The sequence below is a fragment of the Cyprinodon variegatus genome, unplaced genomic scaffold (assembly GCF_000732505.1).
Source record: "Cyprinodon variegatus isolate N-32 unplaced genomic scaffold, C_variegatus-1.0 Scaffold651, whole genome shotgun sequence".
NCBI lineage: Eukaryota > Metazoa > Chordata > Actinopteri > Cyprinodontiformes > Cyprinodontidae > Cyprinodon > Cyprinodon variegatus.
In genome coordinates this window covers 262,586-288,381 of record NW_015151104.1, presented here as the reverse complement: position 1 = coordinate 288,381, position 25,796 = coordinate 262,586, and the positions used below count along the sequence as shown (strand labels likewise).

Here is a 25,796-nt window from a genome sequence, read left to right as displayed (position 1 = left end):
TCCTGGTTTTCCCAAATAAAAATATGGTCACCCTAGCATAGAGGATCTTTGTAAAGAAACCTGGGTAACCTACACAGGTGAAGATAATCTTTCTCATCAGAGGCTGGGCTTAAAAGAGCTGCAGAAACTCAACTCATTGCTGGTTTCTTGTGTTGTTGATGTTGTTTCATAGCTTTACTAGTCTCTTGCTTCCTTCGTGTATATATTCCATTTATTGGTTTTTGTTTGGTTTTCAGTAATAATGGGTTAATGAGGCATCCTGAAGTGTTTCGACACATTGCCAAACTATATAGATACTGCATTGATACTGTCTCACAGAATACTGACACCTGCTTGACCTTTGAAGACACTACAGGCAGCTTATTTGAAGGACTAAACTGAATTGATTTGATGACATGGTACAATGATATTATATAAGCTATTGTAGGTTTTATTGTAATATTTCATTTCTATGTTTAAATTGAAAATATCTTTGATATGTTTAGATGCAGCCATAAAATAAGGTGAACATATATCATAAGGTAAAAATTTAGGGGAAAATGTGAATGAGGATGGTTGTGGACTAGGATTTTAAATAATATTTTTAAAAACAATATGTACAGTAAAAACACTAAAAAAAAAATTCAGATATGTTAAGTGATAACCAAGAGGAAAAGTATGACACAAGAGAATTTAAATAAAAACACAACGGCTGAAACATTCCTATTCGTTTTGGGTTGCTCCAGAATTCTTGATAATTTTAATGATAAACCGCAAAAGATGAGACATTTTTTTAGCAGATGCATCATGTTGACAGATACGTTTTTAAACACAGCTTAGTGAGTCAGTCAGTTAGAAATAACTCCTGTGATTTATATGCATGAAACAAGCAGAACACTATGGCAATAGCCCTACTGCTCCACTCTTTGGCATCAAGACAATTATTTGGTGAATTTATCACTGTCAAGCATTAAAAAAAAAAAAAAGAAAGAAAGAAAGAAACAACTCCTATATTGGTCACAGACTTTCTTGAAACAACAAATGCATACCGATACAGTGTTTTGCTCTATGGGATCGAAGCTTGCACCAACGCATCAGTGTTGCTGGACCCATCAATAGTTAGCAGTATTTTTTGTATTTTGTATTTTTGCCACTGTTCCCCTTGGACTTTCATTAAATCATCAAAAACTCAGCTGTGCCTACACCTCCTACATTTGGGTCCTCAAAGCCCCCACACAACCTGACACAAAGCTGACTAAAGTGTGTTACATTGTTAAACATTAAAAGCTCATGGCAAATTATTAAATAAAACCAGTACAGCATCCACAGATGTGCTGCTTAACTAAAATTAAAAACCACAAAAAAAACAAAACATTAAGAGATTTAAATTTGATCACTTGTCTGAGTCAATTTAAATCTTAAAAGCAGCTTTTTCCAGACCAAAGGTAAAAAAGACTTTATTACCTGGACTATGAGAGGAAAGGGGATTAGATAAGTAGTATTTTGGAGTTTATCTTTCAAGTGTTGCTACATGCATGCTTGATGTCAGGGATTGCTGTAGAGTCAATGAATCAATGCAATAAGCTGGTTTTCCTTAAAGAGAAAAATTTGGATAAACTTTACATGCACAAGTGCACTCTCACAAACAACTACAGGTGCTTGGTGCTTGGTTCCAGGTACTTCCAGGTACAGAAAGCCCATATTCTTATCTTCAGCTACTAAAGTATACATGTCAGATTAAATAATCCTACTTATACTTTAGCGATAGTATCAAGGTGTTACTTAATTGTATCTCTTATACTATATCCGTTGGTTGTGCTGTTCTTTTTACATCTCTTTGAAGGTGATGAAGCAGACTGAAGATGTTTCATTGTTATCTCCCTTTTATCTCAGCTTTCTTTCATCTTTTCTCCTTTTTTTTTCTCTGTTTTTCCTTTCCTGTTTTACTTGGATTGCAGTGTCAATATAATCTGTAATACTCCCTGCATGATTGTAATAAAGCTATTTATATGGATAAATCAAGTAGAACACTATGGCCATAGCCGTACTGCTCCACTTGTGAAAGCAAAATCTGTCGGGCCCTTTTATACATCAAGTAAATTATTGAAATTTTAATTTGTATGGTACAATATAGAGCTTGTAGATGCTTCACCCCAGGCTTTCAGTTATGGAAGCTTGCTTGCCCAGAGAACATTGTTAAATGACTTTACTGTAACCATTGTTTAAAAAAGTGTCTTCTTCTACTTGCATGCATTGATCAGCATGCTAGGTGCAATTCCCTCTACCACTTAAAGCATTTTACCACCACCTAAAGGGCAGGAAGGAGAAAACTAGTGTCATTCTTTAGTTGAATATAGTGTGATTGAAAATCAGTTTTAAGATTTAATATTTTAGTTTTTTTACTTTAAAATTTTGTTTATATTGCTAATGCAATCAATTGCCCAACCCCAGTACAATAAGTTCACCTAATTTTGTTTTTTTGGCATGTATAGAATAATTAGCTGCGTTTGCAAATTATGTGCTTTTGCCAAAACTAAAATCAAAACAGATAATATAGTTACTAGTTTGCTGCTTTGATCCCCTCACTATGCTTGACAGTGATAAATTCACCAAAGTTTTTTTTGCAGATGTCCAACATTTCTGCAAACTTCACTAAATGACTCTTTGTACATGCAACACTACCAGAAATGTGCCAGTGGCTTAGGCTGCCGTTGATAATGCCGCTGCCTGGCTGTCAGCCTGCCTGACCTGCAGCGGCAGCAGCACCACTGGCTGGAATGATAAAGATAGAGTGGATGGAAGGTGACAAGTGGAGACAGCTGAATTTGTGCACTGGCGGCCCACCAGTGCCAATCAGTTCCTGACTCATGCAGCAACTTTCTGCGTTGGAGGAGGACAGTTTTTGTCAGATTCAGTTGCAGCATGACCAGTGGGACTGTAAATATGATAGCAAAGGGAATCAATATTTGTCAAAAAAATGCATTTGTGTTTGAAGTTATACTTTAAGCAAGGGAAATCCAAATGGAGATTTGTACTATTTTATCTGCCAAAAGTCATATTTAAACTAAGAAAGATTCTTCCTTTTCTTTTGCAGTATATATTGTGAATTGATGGTAACTAAATAATGATGGAGAAAAAAAAAGAGGGCTTTCCACTTGATATTTGCTCTTAGAAGCTCTGTTTCAGTTGTTTTTTTATTGAATTTTATAATGTTTATGTGATTTCACGTGGAAATTTTATATTTGTGGAAATGTTTTCATTTCTATCTTTATGAGTTTTTGTAGATGATTAAAGCTGTAGGAATTCTGTAGCAGTCTGTCTTACAGCGGATCTGTAGAAGCCTCTGACTGAACACCCTCTGCTGTTGTGTGACAGTCTGATGAAGAGAATGCTAAGGGTTATTAATAAATCCTTGTATCTTTTGGTCATTGGATTTTCATTTGAAAAATGGGAGTTAAAACATCAAAAACAAATGGCCAATTGATTTTTGTTTTAAAACACAAAAATGAATTTAAATTCAGTGTTTCTCTTTTTCATTGTCAAAAAGGGAAAAGTAAAATTGGAAAAATTATTTGCATAAAATTTTCCATTTCGAGAAAAACACAAAACAAAAATGCTTTTGAACAGAAACAAAAAAGTCTTGTTTGTGGTTATTTGTTCATATTCCGAGCCTGGATGTGGTTACTTATTTGTGGAAAAAGCGCCAATGAAGCCAAGGTATTGAGTTACCAGGTCCAGGTGGTATCATCCCCAGAATGCCGAAGACCTTTGTAGAGCAGCTCTGTAGGGTTCTACAGTACCTCTTCAACCTTAGCCTTACCAAGGAGACCGTACTAGTGTTCAAGAAGACCTGCCTGACTTTTTTCAGTACCAAAGAAAACTCAGCCAGCGTTCCTTTGTCACTATAGATCTGTTGCCCTGACATCATGAAGGTCCTAGAGAGACTTCTGTTGCTCCACCTGATCTGGTGCAACACAGACTCTTACAGAAGGTCCTTCCTGCCTACAGCTATCAACAAAAGTTGATGAATTACTTAAACATTTAATTTCCCTTTGAGATTAAAAAAAATTATTCATAATGAATAATTAATTTTTTTTAATTTAATTATTCTCCTTAGGTATCTCCACTTCTTCTATGATGGGCCCACAACATTATGAAGCATGTTTCTGGTTCTCTTAATGCTCAATTTTTGTTGTTTATAGTTAGTTTTGCCCCATGTTTCTTTAACTTAATTTTAAGATGAGGAATAATGTCATATGACACACTAAACTTATGTCTATACTTTCAGAAAACCTATCTCAACCATATGGTTTAAGTCCTGGAATTGTAGCCTAAAATAAATGTCTAAATTTTTAAGAGTCTAAAAAGTGTTTTTCTAAACTCCTACACTTACTTTATTTAATTTTATGCTATTTTTAAATCTAATTGATTTAGCTTTATTAGCATTCAGTGATAGTATGTTTCTATTAAACCATCTAACAAAGGCATGCATTTTATGGGAATTCATCTCCTAATGCTTTTATCATTCACCCCCAAAATGTGCATGTCAACTGAAATAAAACAGATGTTATTTTGTTTGATATCTTGCATGGTTAATTTGTAAATAGAATAACTACTTTAGGACCAAAATTAACCTCTGAGTGACTGATTATTTTAAATGCTTTCATTTTAAATCAACAATGGTACCAACTGCATATTCATTCTGTTCACTGTAATATGTTAATATCTGAATTAAATCAGTTATTCCAACAGATTTTCCCATGTTTCCTCCTGAATCACACAGGGCTTCTATGTATATGCTTCTTATCAAATGTTTCTAGTATTGCAATGATTTTCTTTTTTCCAATATTTGTAAAACTGAAGGAAAAGATAAAAATTATTTTAACCATTGTCTTCTTCCACACTTGCACAGTGGTTTAACTTTATCTATTTTCAGGCATCAAGTCTGTGAGAAACAGCACATCTGTTCAGTTTTGGTTGTGTGCACAAGTCTGTGTGTTAGCTGGTTTGCTGTTGGTTTTTTTTCCCGGTTGCAGGATATGGTAGCTGTGCTTTGCGCACACAGTGAGCAGGCGTAATAGACCTGATTTATCATCATCTGCAGATTGTAGACGTTATTTTAAACAAGCATGATACTTGAAGGAACTTCAGGGAATCGAAGCACAAAATGTAAATTATAGCAGAGAAATTATATTAAAAAAAAAACTTCCTAATGCCTGCAGTAATGTCTCTGTACAGTAGTTTCCACCCCCCACCACTGTGAAACCTCAACATACTTTATGATTATTTAACGCATTGGAACAACAACATACTATATATTTCTAAAGCTTGAATTATAAAACAAATTATACACCTGATGTGCAAATTCAGGTCTAAAAAAAAAAAAAAAAAAAAAAAAAAAAAAAACACTTAAACTGTATGGTACATTTGTTTTTAGCCAAGGCAATACTTTGCTATTTTTTTGTCTTCCATCACAATCTTAAGTCTTTTTAAGACTCTTGTTTTCCTGTATTTAGCTCTATCCGTCTCTGCTTCATTCTCACCTTTTTTTCTTAAAACTTCTAAAGAAAAGCATGATATTGCCACTACCATGATTCATGGTGGAGATGCTGTGTATACGATGATGTGAAGTATAAGATGCTGCATCTTTCTGATTAAGTTAAAATTTCATGTTGCTATTCAAAGTAGACATCCTGGCTAGTTTTCAGTCATTGATTTTTTTGTTTGGTTCCTTTTTTTTCACATTGCAGAGTGCCCTAAAAAGTGGGATATCATTTTATAATCTCACTGTGCTTCAGAACCACATGTATCTCCACATCTTTACTTTATTTTACTTTATTTTGACTATTCAATGGTACAACTTGGTCTTCATTGTTCTGTTTGTTGCCAAATGTTCTCTGCGAAACCCCTTTGGCCAGCATAAAGCAACAGTGACCTAAAGGAGGCTAAATATAAATGTATATCTCTCTCTTTGGATAAAAAGCCAAAAAGCCATTTATCTTTCACTTTACAACAATGCACTATTTACTTAAGTTCAAAATACTGTTTTTTATGTATAATATTACAACCAAAATGTAAAAAGCCTAAAAATTTTGCAAGCTACTGTATGAACTGTGTTTTTATTAAACTTTTATTGACTAAATATTTGTAAACAGCATTTACAACTACTTAAAATAAATTCATTAAAAACACCAGCACTGCAGTGCTAGGTTTTATATAACCAGATTATGTAAGGTGAGTACTGCTGAGACTTCTCATTAAAAGGAAATAGTTATCATATGGTTATTTTCAGCACAACAGAGAGCTGGATTCATAATAAAATGGGCAATTTCACCTAAGTCCCCCCTCAGGGTAAGTGGTAAACTAAAGAAGGATTTGATACCAGGGCTATGAAGCCTTTGATGGTGTGTTATCAGCTGAGTAATTTGCTCTTGTATAAACATGAATTACTGTTATCTAAGTGCCCCCTGACAGCCGATTGGCTTCTCATTAGGCCCGTGTGAAATGAGATTAGCAACGAGCCTCTAAATGATGATCCAATCCCAGAATACATAATCCCTCACACATACTGTATTCCCTGTTTCTGTGCTTCTCCCCATGCATCTATTTCTAATGCTTTTCATTCTGGGCTACATCTTTTCCTGGTTTTACTGAGCCTACTTACTTGACCCTTTGCCTTTTTCTCTTCTCCTGCTGTCGTTTTACATTACTTGCAGAGTGCAACTGCAGTGGGAGATCAAACGAGTGCGTGTTTGACATGGAGCTGTATAGGAGCACTGGCAGTGGGGGGCGCTGTGTGAGCTGCAGAGACAACACTGATGGGGCCCACTGTGAACGCTGCAAGGAAAACCACTACAGGAAAGTTCCAGAAGAACCTTGCCTACCCTGTCACTGCAATATCAATGGTAAGCTGAAAATATATAAAGCTTAACTGAGTAAGCCTTACTTCTCAGTTATAACCATCACACATCAATACACATCCCTATTTGTTACTGTATGTGCGCTTATGAAAATTAGGAATACAGATACAGTAGAATAGTAATATCATAGTTTTAAGTAGCCAGAAAGGTCCCATTGAAATAGAGCATTGGTCAATAGTATGGAGTAAACAGATACCTTAACAGATTTAACCAAGACTTTCTAAAAAAAAGTAGTGATAAAAGAAGCAGATATTAAAGATGCAACAGTTAATGCTGAAAAATGACATACTTTATTGGAATATTTTAATATTATAAACTAAAACTATCAATTGATTTTCAATAACAGGTCAAATATTAGGTAACGGCTTCCTTAAAGCTACAGTGTGTAATAATTACAGGGATATACAGTCAGAAATGTGATATATTATACATAACTATGTTATTTATCATCATCTACGATCTCAGCCTCTTAACCTTAATATTTGCGTTGCCTTAGAATTCGTTATTTATAATTACATAGGAGCGGGTCTCGCAGCCATGGAGGCAGACATCTTTGCGCTACGGCAGCGCAGAGCCAACAAACTAGCCATTGCGAGATCGCCCATTACGCTCGAAAGTAACTACGGCAAGTTGAGAGAGATGAACTGAGACGGTACTGAACAATAGATGGCAGTATTAAATTATCTCTGTAAACAAACCTCATCACTTGAGAAGGTAGGTGATGCGGACGTCGTGGAAGACATTTTGTCGCTTAACGCTCGCCGTACTGTTGGGGGGGAGAAGCGGTGGGGGGGAGATGTTCATGTTGCCGCGGTCTGCAGTCTGAACGTTAGATGTCGCTGAAAATTACACACTGTAGCTTTAAATTGTAATAATGATGATTATCAGAATAATTAGTATGATTAGTGTAATGCATCCTTTTTATTAGAGGAGAAGAATTCTGCATGTTTAATATCAAACACAGTGAGAAATAAGATTGCACACGATTTTGTGTGTGTGAAAAGGAAATTCACTTTTTTTTTCAAATAATAAAAAGACCGTTTAAGTCACAGCAGTTTTAACAAATCATTAACATATTTAGGTGAGGGGACCTTCTATAGCTATACCATCTAGGATAATAACAAAAAAAAGTGTCTAGATCTTGTGTTCTTGGAGCTTCTCGATTGCACCAGAACCTAAAAAGCTTTTGGTTAAAGCTTAATAAATTGATTTAGGGTGACAATTTTTATTTAGTGGTCTCATCAGCATTCTAATAGCTATAGTTGGTCCTTGTTTTCACTCACTTCTAAAAATAGGAATCAAAATGAAGATTAGAACAGATCCTTGCGGGATACCGATCTACATTAAGAGTTTTAAAGTTGTTTTTTTTTTTTTTGTTTCTCTAGAGAAACACTGTTAGCAGCATTTTTCCAAGCTCTTATCTTAGTGTGCAAACTTTTACATTTATTTTAAAACAGGATATTGTATTTTTAAAACTATTGGGTTATGTCAAAACGTGTTTCGAAATGTTATGTCAAATTGTGAGTTTGAGAGCCCAGCATGACATCATAATCAGGTGATAAAGTCGGCTGAGTTTGGCGCCATCTGCTTGATACACACTTTGCTGCTAGGGAGTCCAGAAGAATTACAGTTTGATCAAAATTGTGAATGTTAGTGATGTTTTGGTGTTGTAGATTGTCTCTCTGTGGAAATAGCCCGCAATCTTTTTCATCTTTTGATGCACAGTTTTATGATGGTTTCAATTTTGCACTCCAGCCTCATGACATTCGCAAAATATTAGTTTACTGTAATAAGATCCAACGGTATCTATCTTTCAAGTTTATATTTATTCTTTAGAGTGTTCCCCTTCAACGCTGTCATCTCAACCTTAATATTTGAGTTGAGCTTTTGATTTTACAGCTTTTTGTTGCTTTTGATTTTGCACCCATCACATTTGCAAACAATTTTAAGTTGTTGCTTATTATTATAATGTAATTCTGTGGCTTAAACGTATACATATTCTTCAGGTTATTGCCTTTAAAAAGTTTTTGTGTCAACATTAAAATAAATTTCTATCTTCGAACACATAGCAATGAACCACTCTTTTATTTTGAAAGTAGATTTATTAATATGGATGCCTTCATAATACTTTGGCAAACGACTCAAATCTTTTTTCAGTTATAGTCAACAGTGTTAACAGCCATATATACTCCCATATCTGCAACACACTAAACTTCTTTAGCAACAACGTCAGAGAATATACTGTTTCTAACACCTTTTAAAAACAGGAAGGTATAATAAGGCTCAGCGCCTACTGAAAGAAAAAAAAAAAACAGTTGAAAATTAAAGAAAAACATAGAGAGATCTTATAAAATGTAAATAATAGTGCAGATATAAATGATAATAACTACAGATCAATTTGTGTCTGATACTGTATTCATTAGTGTAATATAAATTATGGCAGGATTGCACCTCCACACTCTGATGCCTTTAACATCTTCTCAAATTTATAATCAGTTGATCATTAAAAAAATGATTTCACTCAGACGTGCAGTAGTGATTTGATCAAGCTGAGTCAGTGAAGTGGTTCACACCTCATTAAACCACAAGGAATTCTTGGTTCAGTCACTGTCGTCAGGTTACAGAGGAAAATGGGAGAGAATATCTACCATCTTTGCCCTGAATATAAATAGTAAAAGGTGATTGCAAAGAGCTGTTGGAGTCCATTATATTGATCAAAGGTTATAACAGACTCCATCAGGCTCCCTCTATTCTCCTCTTTATGCCCCAGCTGGTCTTTACGTCCATTAGCTGACGTCTCCCAATATCAGTGCAGGAGATAGATTATACCCTTCTCTTTCATGATTATACTTAAAATTTGTCAAAGGAAAGTCAATAACAGGGTTCTCTTAACTCCTATTCTGAATAAAGGGTGTAGTTGAGTTATTGATCTGTCTAATGTAAATTCCAGTAATCTTTTTGTGGTCATTTTTCTTTTTAAAGTACTTTACACTATTTCCCTGTACAATGTATATCATTCTCTTGTATTCCTGAATGCTCTATATGTTTTTCCTGCAGGCTCAGTGAGTTTGCAGTGTGATGCAGAAGGAAGGTGTCCATGCAGACTTGGTGTGACAGGAGAGAAGTGTGACACTTGTCAGGCTGGCTTCCAATCACTGGGTCCTGGGGGTTGCAGGTAAGCAATAGGCATAGATGCATAACAGTGTTCAAGAAAAACCTCAGATCCCATAGATGTGTGTTAGTTATAATACTTGTTATAAAAAAGAGATTTATGTGTTTTGCTATACCCAGCATTTTACAGGACTAGGTTCTAACAATAAATGTAGATAGGGAATGCGTTAATTGTTAAAGTGTGCTCAAAGTTGAAATTAGGGTTAGCCCATTTTAAATACTTGGACCAAAGACAGGTTTTAAGTGATTTTCTGTACTGTCTAAAGAGAAGCTACGCATTTTTTATATCAGTATCAGGGCTTAGATTTAATCAATTTACAGTAGGACAGACTAGTTGTGTATGTTTTTTTTTATCACCGTAATTGCAATACTTCTAATAATGATTAACCAAAAATATTTAGCTTTATTGCAAAATAGTCTTCTACACGTTTGAGTACGCTGCTATGTTGATGTGATGCGCATCAACGAAGATAAAGTGGACATAAACAAGATTGGAAATATGTCCATCCATCCATCTTTTTTTTTCCACTTTATCCGGGGCCGAGTCCCAGAGGCAACAGGAGGCAGTTGAAGCTGCCTCCTCAAAGGACTTGGATTTGGAGGTGCTGAACCTCATCCTGGTCACTTCACTCTCAGTTGCAAACTGCGCCAAGGCATGTTGAAGGTCGTGGTTTGATGGGGCCAACAGGACAACATCATTTGCAAACAGCAGAGATGATATCCTGAGGTTCCAAACTGGACACCCTCCGGTCCCTGGCTGCACCCAGAAATTCTGTCGATTAATGTAATGAACAGAACCGGTGACAAAGGGCAGCCCTGGCGGAGACAACCATACACCGGGAACAGGTCTGACTTACTGCCAGCAATGCAAACCAAACTCCTGCTGTGGTCATACAGAGCGCAGACAGCCCTTAACAGAGGGCCAAGAACCCCCTACTTCCTGAGCACCCCCCACAGGGCACCATGAGGGGCACGGTTGAAATCCAAAAAACACATATGGACTGGTTGGACGAATTCCCACGAACCCTTGAGCCCTTTGTTTGTGGGTGACATTTGAGGATAATTTGTAAAACAAGTTTTATTTGTGAAAAATAAGATTTATTTGAGTGCAACATGCTTATTTTTGAGTGATAACATGCTTTATGTGTGTGTGCTATGTTTTTGGCAGAAAATTCACTCAATACAGGTCATGTACTATTACTCAAATACATCTACACCAGTAGATCTGCCTATAAAGGTTTTCCAACTAAACTATTGTAAATTATTATTATTTTATGGATTATTTGTGTATTTTGCACTTTGCTTTTTCTTTTTGTGTTGGTAAACAAAGCACTTTTTTGTTTGTGTTTCTAATATAAGCACTTTTGTGTATATTTAACACCACCATATGACCAGAGGCATGATTCAACACATGTACCTAATGCATAAATAAGGAATGGAACTGAGCTAGTCTGTAACGTCCAGCAAAGGCACAAAAAGAAATAGGAAAAGTCCAAGATCAAATCAGAATCAGAAATACTTTAGTAATCCCAGAGGGAAATTACTCTTGTTACACGCTCTAGTTACAGTTTTATATATATATACACACGTCCAACTACACAAGATAATAAAGATAAAAATTAAAATAAAAAAGAGATAAAATATATACACATATAGCTCTTCTGTATATATATTTATGTATGTATATCTTTATACATATGTAAAAATTAAATCCAACTAAAGTGATAAATCCAAGTAAAGTGATACGTGGCGTGCTAAAATAGTGCATAAATGTCAATTACAGGGGGGGGGTCTGAATCACTTGAGGGAGGCGTTATAGAGATTGATGACCACAGGTAGGAATGATTTCCTGTGGTGCTATGTGGTGCATCTGAGTAAAAGGAGCCTAACCCCAGTGTGTCGTGGAGAGGATGTGAGTCATTGTCTAAGATGGACTGAAACCTGGACAGCATCCTCCTCTCTGCCACGGTGGTCAGAGTGTCCAGCTGCTCCCCCACAACGTCACCGGCCCTCCTGATCAGTTTGTCAAAACAAGTGTAAAATTGCACAATACATATTTGGATGCCAAAAGGGATAAGACACTCGTAGCGCTTGGAGTATATTAGACCACTGGCGTTATGTAAAGCACTGGCTAAAGTTGCAAAAGCATTCAGATTTTGCTGCCTAGAAGATGGATGTTAAACTTGCCTTTAAGCTGCATTTTCACTGAATTTGCGCGAACAAACCCATGAAAATCTATCTGGTACCACTCCAAGTTAAACTGTTTGATTCTAATCAAAAAGAGTACTATGGTTTAGGTGGTACATATAGCTGTGAGGAATGTAAGAGCTGATGAGCCCACATCCTCACCGAAATAAAAATGGCAGCACAGAGAACATATGCTGCTATCACATCTGCTTTGTCAGAATCCAGATTTGATCGTTGAAAGGGGCACAGCAGGAGAGATAAAAAGCATTGTGTTTTCTCATTTGTTGCTACCAAACTTTGGTAGGCAGGCACTAGGTGTCCCTTCGCCCAATCAGTTTGAAAGATTCTGCCAAATGACCTTCATCGCCTCAGAGTTAGTGGTAGCAGTCTCAGCTCAATCATGTAGGCAGATATGCAAAACAATATTTAAATCTGCCGATCATGCTCTGTAGACAGATTGTAATTTGTCTAAAAGAGAACTTAATAAACACGATCAGGATGAACACTCGGCCTATTGTGTTATGTTTAAAAAAGGATGATAGGGTTTTTTGTATGCCTTTAAGATAATTGTTATTAAACATATTTATTGACAGAAATCTGAGTTTTCATTTTTTTTAGTAAGCCTCATTTCTAGATGATGCTTCCACCTATGTTTCCCCTATAAATAAATATTTACAATAACTACTTTTTATTTTTATCTCGTCTTATGGTTAGTTATGTATTTTTAGAAGAAAAACTTTCCTGGACTGATCACATGTCTAATCCAAAAGATTGAACTTAAATGCTAAATGTAACCCAAAGGTTAACTACAGTAATTGCTTGGTAGAAGAAAAACATGTTCATTATCTCCAATCTTATGTAACCTAAAAGTAAATGGCTTGCAGTTGCACAATAATCAATATTTTCAAATTAACATAGACTGGAATTACTTCTTGTAATGAAGCTGCTAAGACCTATCAGCAGACTGCAGGGCTTAGCTCTATAGAGCGTCTTTGTGTATTTTTAAGCTTTGGTTCTCATATGAAAACATCAAAATTTGTCTCAAATAATTTAAACATGTATCATTGTACAGTACACAAGCAATTAGTAGTAAAAGCGAAAGGAATTGTGATTGCCTACACTTTTTGAGTCATGAAATACTGTAATTGCATTAGAATAAATAAACAGATAATTAAACCTTGCAAAATCGGTGTAATGTTTTCAATGTATAAATAATTTGAGTAGTAATTAACAGTGTTTGTTGATATTTTTTTTTTCTTTACAAACAAGACCATCTTTATGGCAATTCTTTATTTTCAGAACATTTTTTTCACCATACTGTGAAATGGTATAATATATTGAACTTACAGTAAAGAGTAATATGAAGGCAATAACATAAAGTTTAACACACCTGCTCATCTCCAAACCAGAGATTTTGTAACACTAAAGATCTAAATGACAAATGGCCATACAGGCATAAGATGGACATTTTCATTTGACAACTCATAACCAAACATGTAAATCACTTTTGTAAGATACTCTACATTATTGTACTGGGTAAGGTGGTGCAAAGGTCATTATGGTGTGGGGCTGTTTTGTTTTGGGGTTAAGGCGGAGATATACTTGCATGTTGGGATCTCACGCTGGTCTTTATGCGCCGTGAGTGAGCCCGTAGAAGTACACATTTATAGTTGAGGCAGATGTAGTTGCAATACTCATAAACACCACAGAGAGGCAGTGATCAACATCACAAGCGGCACTGCAGAAAAAAAGAGAAGAAAGACCCAGGCTCAGAACAGATGGACGCAGTTGTTGGTACACAACGGAAAGAGATCAGACCGGTAGACATTTAGTCAGTTAAGGCAGAAGCCGGAAGACAGGTCAGGCAATCAGAATCGGACGGGAACAGGCAGGCTCAGAAGTCAAGAAGCAGCAAAGCTAGGATCCAAAAATGAGAACTAAGAATGCTGGAATAAATGTCACCAATAGCTCAAAATAATTGAACTGATGACTGGTCTGAATGCTGGTTATATAGTGTCTAATGTAGGTGGATTAGATGAGCAAATAATGAGAAGTGGGCGGAGTTAAGCAGGTGTGCGAAATGAGTGATCAGACCAGGCATCAGTGCTGAGATTATGACAGAAAGTTTATATACCACTTCCAAAATGGCCAGTGCAGTGTTGTTTATTTAACAATTTAAGATTATTGAAGAATGGTAGGAGTGTTTGTGGCAGCTTCACAGAAATTTACTGTGGAAGAAAAATTGTAGGTTAAAACCATGTGAATCTGCATGTGGGTCAAAAACTACAAACCATCATGAGAAGCAGTGGGTCTGCAGTAGGTTTACGTTGTTGTGCATTTTCAGCAGCAGCTTCACTTGATCTTATCCCATAAAGGCCACCAAATATGATATCATGTTAAATTTCAAAGATACATCTAGCAGGTGTGCTGGGACACCTCCTCAGGGATGTAAACTGGGGTCACTAGGAGTTTAACTGCTTTCAACGATCAAACACTCTCCTGCCAAGGTATATCAGACCCCAGCCTGTGTCTCAGCAGCATTAGCCCACTTTCTGCCTTCTGTGAGATAAGACAAAGGAACCCCTTATTTTACCCTGTTGACTGTAGATGTCATACTAGCATCTGTTGTCCCAACAAAAGCGTGTTCTGTGATTTATTTAGTCAGATTTTTTTATGCTTTTAATCTAGGACATCAAACGCTACAGACAATTATCTGGTAAAGTTTGGCTTGTCAAAAATTCAAATACTGCTATGAATGACATTTCAATTCTGCATTTACATTTATCAGACCTTTTAGAAGATGATGGTATAAGTAGTATGAAATATAGAGCTGAATTGTATAGTTCCCACTGCACCTCTGTGTTTTTTTGCTTCATCAATGTAACATAGTGACAGAAAAGGTAAACTGATTTACTTTGTAATTTTTATGATGTTATAAAATTTTATAATCTATAATCATTTACTTAGTTCTTTTTTACAAATGCTGAAATTAAAAAACATGTGTTTCCTGTATATTTGTTTTTGATCCATATCCAATTTTTCCTACAGTTTAATTAAAATAACAAAGATTAAGTAAATATCTTTTCTAATTATATTTCAAAAGTAGAGAAATGTGAAAGGGGCAGTAGTTTGAGGTAAATAGTGGTTAAAAACATTTTATTTTGAAATAATCCCTTGCCATATATGATCTGGGTTGTTTGGTAGTGCAGTGATCCTATCCAACAGAAAACTCTCTCTTGTTTGAACTCCTTGAATTACTCATGAGTTTGTCCAGTCCTCTCAATGTGTTTCCATTGAGCCTTGATGTAGCCAAGATGCTTTCCTTTGAAAATTCAAGGAAACTATTTTTGCTGCTTCGAACTTTGCAAGCAAATCTGACCTTACAAATCGCTACATGTTTCCTAATAGACTAAACATAGAGCTGTATATAGTTCCAAAGAATCAAAATATGTTTATATGTTTATAGTTAAAACCAAATATTCAAATAAAGAAAAGCCAAGTTTTTTTAAACAAAATTCTTTAATCAGATTAAATCTTTCTATGTTTACTCTGATTACAAAGATTCTCTTTACTTTTATCCGAAAAAAGGGATTAGGTTTTGAGAATATCACCATTTAATCTGTGATCTATCTGTGGGATCCTTGTTGTTTTCACCTACCACTTATGGTCATTGATCTAAGGAAAACATGTGCCGTCCCTTAGTTTCAGCTTTAAATTTTTTTGGGAATTCCTTACATGTACAGCCTATTTTAAGTCACAGCGACTATATGGAACCAAAGTCTTGGCATTGACCCAATGAAGGATTTCTAATTGAATAATTTTCACCCAATCCTATGGTGATTGAAAACAGGGACCCATCATTGCCCTGTTGCAAGGCCCATCTCTGGTTTAGCTTTGTTTTATAGATGCCTCTACCTCGTTGCTTCACATTTTACAAGAACTCCTTTGGAATTTTTTGTTCTTTTTTAGATTTATAGGTTTGCTGTGATGTGTCACTTATTAACTTTATCACCAGGCATTTTTTCAGGCTTAACTAAAGCAGCCAGCTCAGAAAAAACCCACTATAGTGTTTATGCAAGGTAAATTTTTCAGCACATGGGGGGTAAATGCAGGTTACTTTTTTTTTTTTTTACAAAGACCTCTTTCACACAACTTTACAGGTATTTCATAGGTAATTTTTTCACAGCTACTGTTTGTTAACATTATATATATATATATATATATGTGTGTGTGTATATGATCACAAAAAGTGGAAATTACCTTGAACTTTTCTTCCTCAATGTCCCATTGGTAAAACACTGTTCAAGAACCGCATTCTGTTTATTGTTTTTCTGTCTTTGAACTTGACTCTGTTATTGATAATTTAAGCATGCTACAGTACCAGAGTGAGCTCAGGGGGGTTTTAATTGATTTCTAGGCAAGCAGAGTTACTTTCATTCCTGAGGTATGATCTACATTTAGACCTTAGACTGTGGAGGCTGAAAGCCTATCGCATCTTGAAGATGCATTGACCCAGCGAATGCTTTCTTCAGATAAAAAGGGGCATTTTAACTTTGCCTGACCTTGGACCACTCATGATAAATAACTGTGCATGCATCCCTGCATGTTAATGTTCAGGATGGTGCGTTTGTGTGCCGGAGGAATATTTTGTCATATTTAAATTCCTGAGAAGACTATCCCTGCACACACTGTAGCTGCCCGAGGAATGCTAAGTTATAATAGCGTTGAATTGCATATCAATGATTGTTTGACTCTACAATTATTCCTGCTACCTTACTCCAAATACCTTGATAACTCACAGCATGGTGGGGTTTTAAAAGCAGATGCAAGGTAGACATGTTTCTACAACAATACTATAGGCAAATAGAGTGATACAATAGCTGTTAATCTAGTGATTAGCAGTAAATAGGTTATGAATTTAACCAAAATTAGACAACCTTTATGGTTTAAAAAAGAATCACAGAATTGAATATTTGTTTAATAACTCAACTTGGAAGGGGATTTTTCTTTGTTTATGATCAAAGATTAAATCAATAAAATTCTTTAAACCTACCCCATTTAGTCAAAAAAATATTTTAAAATTATGCCCTACTCTGAAGTATGAAGTGTAGTTTATTTGTTTTAAAAACAGGTTTGATTTAAAACATTTATAAGTCAAAAGAGGCATTTCTTAAAAACAGTAATTATAATTAAAACCTATTGTTTTCTGACATTCATGGTCTATATAAATATATTTGTCATAGATAATAGAGATTGTTCATTAAAGCAGAAAACTGCTATCAGAATACTGTCAATAAGCTTATGACAGCATTCACACACACACACTCTATCTGTACTGTCAGTCATGCAGCAAACTCCGGCTGTTTAGCTGAGGTGTAAATTACCCGAACCACTAGAGCAGAAACAAGTATAGGCAGCTTGCCTTGGGATAATTGAATTATTTATAATGGCACCTCGTTGAAATAGATTCTGTGTTACAGTTTCAAACAAAGGAATCAATCAATAAACACAATCAAACACATTTCAACATAATTCAAATGACTGTCATCTCACATGCTCTTATCACTGTTATTCATGGTAGACTGTGTCTTTCATTTAACAGTTGTCTCTTAAATCTACTTTCTTGTGTCAGTGAACATGATTTGTCACTAAATTAACCAGGATTAATGTCCTTATTTTCAAAACCCAATCAAAAAAAATTCTATTATAGACAAACATCTTTTTTTTTTCATAGACACTCTACACATCATTCAATAATATTGTAAGAAAAGTCAGTCCTTTTATTTTTTCTTGGTAGTATGATTCCATAACAGATGTTATCACAAGACACTTTACAAGAGAAGCTTGTCCATCTGCTATCAGATTACAGTGCCGTAAAACGTATTTGCTCTTCTTCATATTAACTTTTGATCAAAATTTTTAAACCAGTTAAAACATTGCAAGAAAATCCATTTTGCACAACAATTAAAGGAGAAAAGGAACCAAGAGGTGACAATTTTTGAGTATGCAATTTGTTGCAGATAACAGATCCTAGCTAAATAAATTAACATCTCTGTTGGATAATGTCTCCCACCCCATGCATGAAGCTGTTGCAGAACTGCAGAGCTCCTACAGTCACTGACTGCTTCTCCCCTAAAAGCACCAGGAGCGTTATCACAGATCCTTCCTCCCAGCACCTTATAGCCATCACTGTTCCCAACAACCTCAATTAGTTGTTACATTCATGCTGATTTTGCACAGTTTCTATCTTAGTCAGTTCAATAAAAAAGCTGCTGTCATTTTGCACATCTCCGATGTTGGTACTATTTTCAAATATCCATTACTGTAAAAATGTCCACAGCTGTAAATTGGTTATTTATTCTCCAGTTTTATATTGTTAAAATGCTTTACAGTACAGTATTTTATTGTTCATCTTTTAACTCTTCACTCTTATGTTATTTCTCTCCATTTTTCTAAGGTCCACATTTGTGTGACCATTTTTTGTATAATCTTGCTGCTGTAAAGACCAGAATTTCCCCATTGTGGGTAAATAAAGGAATTTTCTATTCTATTCTGTTGAAAACAACAGTTTAACCACTATTCATTAGTTGATCATAGCATTGAGAGCATAAAAAACACAAATCGAAGTGTCAAAAAAGGACTCTAAACTGAGTCCTTGTTGACTTCAAACAATCCTTCAGGCATGCTTGACGTAAGTGTTCTGAGGTATCTGATGAGAACTTTGCTCCAAGGTTTAAAGCCTGCTTCACAAAGGCTACTTCTAGGAAATGATTGAAACAGATTGAAATGGAAAAGAATTAAGAATAATACATTGTACACCATTTGTTCTCTGCAGGCCGTGTAACTGTGACCCCAGCGGGAGTGAGGATCACTGCTCCCCTCTGGATGGGCATTGCTTCTGCAAACAGAATGTGGAGGGGCAGAGCTGTAATAGGTGGGTGAGAGGTTGGGCAGTTATGTCACCTATGTGCGTATGTAGCCTGTGGTTGCTAGGGTAACTGTCAAAGTCCCTTACAATAAAAACATTTTTTTTTTTTTGCTTGCAGCTGTGACATTATATCTACTAATATTGGGAAATAATGTTCCCCAATATGAATAGCACAGATTATCCCTGGAAGCTAGGTCACAATTTTACACAGATGCAGCAAACTGAAAAAAAGACTTAAAGACAGAGAAGGCGAACATTTCTCCTATTTTGTGTACCGCTGCTCGCTTTGACGGCTACCACACAGTAATCAACAGTTTCTATCTTTTAGATTTTCCTCCAGGACATATGATCAAACTGATACACTCATTGTTTCTCTTGAAACACACACTGTTCCAGATCTCCCACTCCTGGACCGCTGAGTCATTATATGCTCCCTGTTTGACTTTTTTTCCCACTGAATTTCACAGCTCATTGAACAAGTTCTTCTCCTGTGTAATGTTCCCACTGCAAGGGGTGATTTTTAGCGATGTTCCTGTCCCACCCATATGCTAGTAGCTGTGTACAGGTCAGAGCTCATGGACCTCACAGCTGAACTCACTTATTCCTTTCTTCCTCAGCCCCGTAGTGTACATCATCAGCCAGTGGCTTTGGGGCTAAATCTCATCAGATAGTAAGAATGTGGGATGCATTAATTGCTCTAAAGCAGGCGTGGGTACATAATCTGCATTGTCTATTCTTTTTTTTTTTAGCATGACTGTTTGCACATTTGTGTATGAACCTACAGGTGCAAGCCAGGATTTTTCAATATGCAGAGAGAACACCCAGCAGGCTGCCAGCCGTGTTTCTGCTTTGGTCACTCCCTTGCCTGCTACTCATCCAGTCACTACAGAGCCACGGTTATTACATCAGACTTTACTGAAGGTAAACTGTCAATTTTAATCAACCATTTTTTTTTCTGGTTTTCTGTTTGAGTTATGAATTTATTATCTTCTGTTAAAGCACAATGCATTTTATTACTTTGATAGTGGAGGTAAAGGGGCATGAGGGGTGACAAACAAAGACTTCTTTTTGGCCTGCCAGATAGCTCAGGTATAAAAGCGCTGAATACCCTTTCCTCATATGTAAGAAAATGCTGCTGTGTCAGCATTTTGAGAGCTCAGTAGATCAAATAGGGTTACAGAGGGAACTGTGTGGTTGGTTGATCTCTCAACCTTCACGGTTATTTTTTGCTAAATACATCAACAGCCTCACCTCAAAACATAATTCTGGTCAGCTGTATGTTTGTGGAATGTTCATAAGAGTTTTATGTTAAATTAATAAATACATTTTATAGATAAGCTATAAAATCATTCAAATGATGCTGGAACCGTGTCAGTATTTTTAAAGTGTATTAATAACATATGTCATTAAGTTACTGCAATTTCATATCTCTGAAAATACTGTGAACAGAAATTACCCAAAATGCTGAAAAAACTATTCATTTTAATGGAAAATATTGTCATAAGACAACAATTCTGCAAATTAATTTCCATGAAATGTTTGCTTTTTTTTTTTTTTTTTTTACTAAAAGCCAGGTAATTGAATTATTATAGTCCTATTATTCTGCCAAAATCACCTTGTTTTTTTTATTTTTATAAAACCTTAAATAATTATCAAATCTTTCATGAAATGACAGGAGCTAATAAAGCTTGTTTTCAATTAATCAAATAGACTTTTAGTGTATAAATTGCTGAAAACTGTCTTGTATGACTGAAAGCTGTTTTTTTTCCCAGCAGCATGAAACTCCAGCAAAGAAGTTTGCAAAGAATTTAAATTTAAACCAAATTTCTTTTGTTCCCTTATTAAAGTAGGACATAGTCAATATCTATTTTTTTATTTTGATGTGTATAAATTGATAGACGATAGATATAATGTCAGGTATAAAAAAAAGAGCCAATTTAATATCTGAAATGATCTAAACAGAACGTTATCTTTGCAAACTCTAACCATTAGGAGATGTATGTTCTCACCATTGCTGAATTAAAGGGAGATAATGAGATTCCTAAGTTTAAGACTTAATTTGCTCACAGACCGTGATGGTTGGTGGGGAGAGTTCTCCGGAGGCCTGGAGTACCCCCTGCTGTGGAAGGAAGGTGAAGTCTACCTGCTGCCTCTTAATGAGGAAGACACTGGTTTCTACAGAGCCCCTGGTGAGTCAGAAAGCAAAACACCAAACGTGTGAACTATTTCTCTAAAACAGATATGTTGGATTTGTTTTAAAATAATATAACTATATCTGTAATGGAATTTTAAACTGGATTGATTTGCAGTGTGAAGGAAGGAATTTACTGAAGCTGTGATTTTGCATTATTTCACCAATTACTAAAATTGCCACAAATCTAGAGGCATTAGGAAGCATATGCTTTGTGAATTTTGGTATGTAATTGACGGTTATTTTACTTTTGCTTACTGCAGGTATAGTATACCTGAAGAAGCACATCCAGAGCTAAATAGTGTTGTCATTGACCTTCTCATTGACCTTGCTTCTAAAAAGAATGCATATAAATGTTTTAAAAATAAATGCAATATTTAAAACATCTACTGGTTTTAATAAGATGCCAGTTTAAAGTCTGAAGTAATCAAACTTCCATCCGGCACACATGGAGAGTAATACAACCCCCCACCTGAAAACTGGTAGTAAGCTGGCTGTATAGGAAGGCAAGGCAAATTTATTTGTATAGCACAATTCAGTACAAAGACAATGCAAAGTACTTTACATGATTAAAATATAGGAAAATAAAACACAATCAGAGCAAGTAGAAGAAAAAAATAAAGAATAAAAAAGATGCAGAAACAAGAAAGAACATTAAAAGCAGTTGGACTAAAAAATAAAAAGCAAGAAAAAAAAAGAAAGAAAAAAAAAGGAATAAAAGAAAAAACTATTACCTTTTTTCCCAACTTTTCAATTTACAAAAGACCAGTTAAGCGGCTTACAAATACTTTCAGTTGTTATTTTGTGGAATCTGAATCCCCTTTTTCTTTGAAGTCATGACGTTTTTAAGGGGGCAAACGTTTTTTTTTAAAGGATATTAGATTTACTTTACAGATGTTTGAATTTATCCTTGTTGTAGTTGTCCTTGTCAGAAATATCTCCATATTAAGTTGATTGAAAAAGTAAATGACGCAAGAGCATGTTTGCACCATTTGTGATGCAAAAAATATCAGCTTGTTGCAAAAGGCAAAAGTTTATTTCTCTCTTTGCAAACTTTGCTAAAGTTAAAGTTATCTTTTATCTATTCCAAGGTCTAAACTCAAGTTTTGTGGTGGGTGACATAGATCTCTCATCGGCTGGTCCCAGACCTTTGAATAGTACATGTATACCTTTAAATATTAGATCTAGACAAACACTGAGACATTTTGAATCTCTACAAAAATCACATTTTGATGGAAAGCACAAGTTGTCTTAAACTTTTTTAAGCGCCGTAATGGTTATTATTTTAGTTGTTTTATTTCACTTGTTGCATTCTTGAATTTATTTAATAACTCTATTGTATCTTAGTGCTTTTTTTTCTTATTTGTTTCTAAGTCTGTAAAGTGCTTCGGGCAGTATGAATTGTTGAAAATGTACTACGTAAAAAGAGGCCAAAATCATGACCTTGACACTGGTTGATGCTTCAGGCAGAAGTTACCAAAGTAACTGCACCATAGTAAAATGGAACCTGTGCAGTTAAAAGGCAGTGAAAAGCCAACAATGGTTCCTTGTATTAGTGGAGATGTTACTGATGTAGCATCTGGTGTATGCCACTCTTTAAGTTGCTCCTTTTGTCAAAGTAACAAAATGGAGATAAATATATATTTGTATTATTTACAAACAGGTTCAGTAAAAACCTCTCCAGCCCTTACATTTTTAAGGCAGTCGCTTAACTGATCAGACATTTTACTATCTGGGATTAAACAAGCGCAGGATGTTGAGCTGAAAAATTATTACATTTAAAGACAAAAAATATTATAGAATGAAAAGTGAGTGTTTCTTTTATTGTTGTTTTTTTGTTTCAAAAAGCTTGGGTCTTGTCAGTCAAACAAAATTAATTCTATTCAGGAAGAAAACCTTTGAAATCACTTATCTCAACTGTATTACTCAAATGTTATTACTTTTTTCTGAAAAATTATGACAAGAATTTATTCATCATTGATGTTTTGTTTTTGTTTTATTTACGATGCATTTTCATTTGTTGGAAGAGGTAATTTCCCATTCCTTTTTTCTTTTGTCAATAAAACTGTTCATCATATTTTGGAAGGTTATCATATATTTAAACATACTGTATATAGGGATTGTTTTTTATTTTTATTTTTTTACTTTCATTAGAATGACTGTGACTTGGATGACTGAGAATCTTTACCAGCACATTATCATATATGTTTATAAATCTTCTAGTTTTTAGATTAAAATAATTTCAAGTACCCTAAAGCATATTTTGCTTGGTCTTGTAGTTTCTTTCTGTATTGCAGCATTTTGGCAGCCTTTCATGTGATTGTTATTATGATATCATTACTTCCAAAAATCCCCTCTCAGAGCCATTAGAAGATAAGGAAATAATCTTTCAAGCTAGTAGACTTTGAGCCCCTTTCTATCAGCTGCCCTAGCAGCAAAGGCCTGATGGAATTGGATGTCTTGGCAAAGCTTGAGAACCAACAAAGTGAAAATTGGCTTGACTTCCTCTTGTCTCCGCTAAGCCGGTTTTGGCCATCATCTTAGAGCCCCTCCAGCCATCGTGCAGACCTCGGCCAGAAGCAAAACAGGAGCAATCCCATTAACCTTCTAGTCTCGGGGTTTTTAATGCTCAGAATGCGTGATCACAGAGAACAACTTTATCCGGGGGCGTCTTTTTTTAGACAGATGAGAAGCACTCAGCTAAAAGAGGTTGCGACAAAGCACGGTGGCCTGGCATAATTCGTCAAACTTTATTAAAAATGCACCACTAAGCTGCTGATATGCCATTTTTTATTTGTGGATCTGTGAATATTACTCTACAAGGAATAATTATGCTCTGACACATAGTAAACATTAATAATGATGGAAATGCACAGTAAATGACGTTTCATTGTGGCTGCCTTCATTTTCTCAGTCTTCCGTCTCTGAAGGCCACGTTGCACAGATTAGTATCCCAACTGGCTAAGAACAGCTTTGTGACAGCCTGCTTATCAACTTTTGGCAGAACTTGTTTATGGTTTTTGTTGACATAATGTATACACACATCTGTTACACTGGCATTCCTAATAATGATCTCATTTTCTCTTGCTTTTTACGTAGTCGGCATGCGTGGAGTCACTTTAAAGATTAGTCCAGAGTGGCAGCCACTTCGGAAGCTGCTCTAGTTTGTTCTCTCCACTCAGACTTTTATTTTTAATTTGCAGTTTTGCACTAAAATCCCTTCACTGTGCTTCCTCACAAGTGTTGGAGATAAGTTTGAGTGACAACACAACGTCTAGCATCATACAAAATAGTATTCCATGATTGAATGTGTTTTTCGTCGCTTTAGTTTCCCTTGGATTTGCTTCTATTTATTATTCTGTAATTTCTCTGAATTCCCAATGAGAATGAGGCACTGTTTAAGTTAAGTAGCTTGGCCATTAAAAAAAAGAAAAAAGAAAAGGCCTTTGCCAAATTGTGGACAGTACTTCATAATGTTTTTTTCAACAGTTCTCAAGAAAAAAGGTTAGACAGAATTGGGTTTCAGACAGTGTGAAGGAAATTGAAAAGCAAAATTGCACTCATCTTTTTTTTTAAATTCCTCTTGACAGTTTAGCAATCGTGGTGCTTACACCAGCTGGGGTTTCAAAATTGCTCCTTCTTTTTCCCTGCATGAAGATGTTTCATTTTTGTAAACATCTTGAATTGCCTGCCCTCATTTTTTTTTCTTTTTCTGGGTTAGTTTAAACCTGTCAAGTCATAAACAAATACAGATAGGTTGTAATGTGTGTGTTTTTGCATTTATAGACAGTCTTACTATGTAGCTTTGCGTCCTTTTTCCCCCCATGTTATCCTGGACATCTGCTTGACACTTAGTTCACATGGATTTCAAGTCCCTTTGGCATCTTTAAGTGTAGCTGCAAGAAAATGTCACTGAGAAACAAAAAGTCAATCCCGAAAAAGCTCTGACTTCCTCCTGGTCACCACTTCAATATGCTGGGCAGTGACGACAGCTGCTTTGGCTGGCAGCGTTTTTTACCGATGGGGGCATTGTGTATCTCAAGACCTCAAAGTCATCTGCTGAAAAGCCTGTAATGTTGATCTTTCTTTCTATCAGTAGAACAAGTCAACCTGCTAAGCCTGAAGCAGGAGCAAGGCTCAAAGAAAACATGACAATGTGAAGTAAAGGCGAAGGAGGATAGAATTTTAATGAACCTTGCCTGTAGCGGAAGGAAAGGAGCAGAATTTGGTTACCCCTATGTATGCTAAGCTCATGAGATACGAAAAAACCCTTTAAAGCATTTTTTGGCTTCCTGTCAGTAACAGTATGCTCAACAGCAGCTGCTGGAAATGTTACCTGCAAGCCTGCCTGCTTTAAAGTTTGTCAAGGTGGAATATGCAAAACCGAAGAGGACTGGTGAAAGGATATGAAGAAATCTGG

At 35.6% G+C, this 25,796-nt stretch overlaps 1 protein-coding gene across 1 annotated transcript in view; it reads left to right on the top strand.

The window, feature by feature from the left end:
* LOC107096811 (laminin subunit gamma-3-like) overlaps positions 1-25,796 on the top strand; it is a 184,515-nt gene that overhangs the window by 83,684 nt on the left and 75,035 nt on the right. Inside the window, exons 5-9 of the mRNA XM_015393636.1 lie at positions 6,696-6,884; positions 9,957-10,074; positions 19,093-19,191; positions 19,970-20,106; positions 21,255-21,374. Of these exons, the coding sequence (XP_015249122.1) occupies positions 6,696-6,884; positions 9,957-10,074; positions 19,093-19,191; positions 19,970-20,106; positions 21,255-21,374 (663 nt within the window). The remainder of the gene's footprint in view (positions 1-6,695; positions 6,885-9,956; positions 10,075-19,092; positions 19,192-19,969; positions 20,107-21,254; positions 21,375-25,796) is intronic.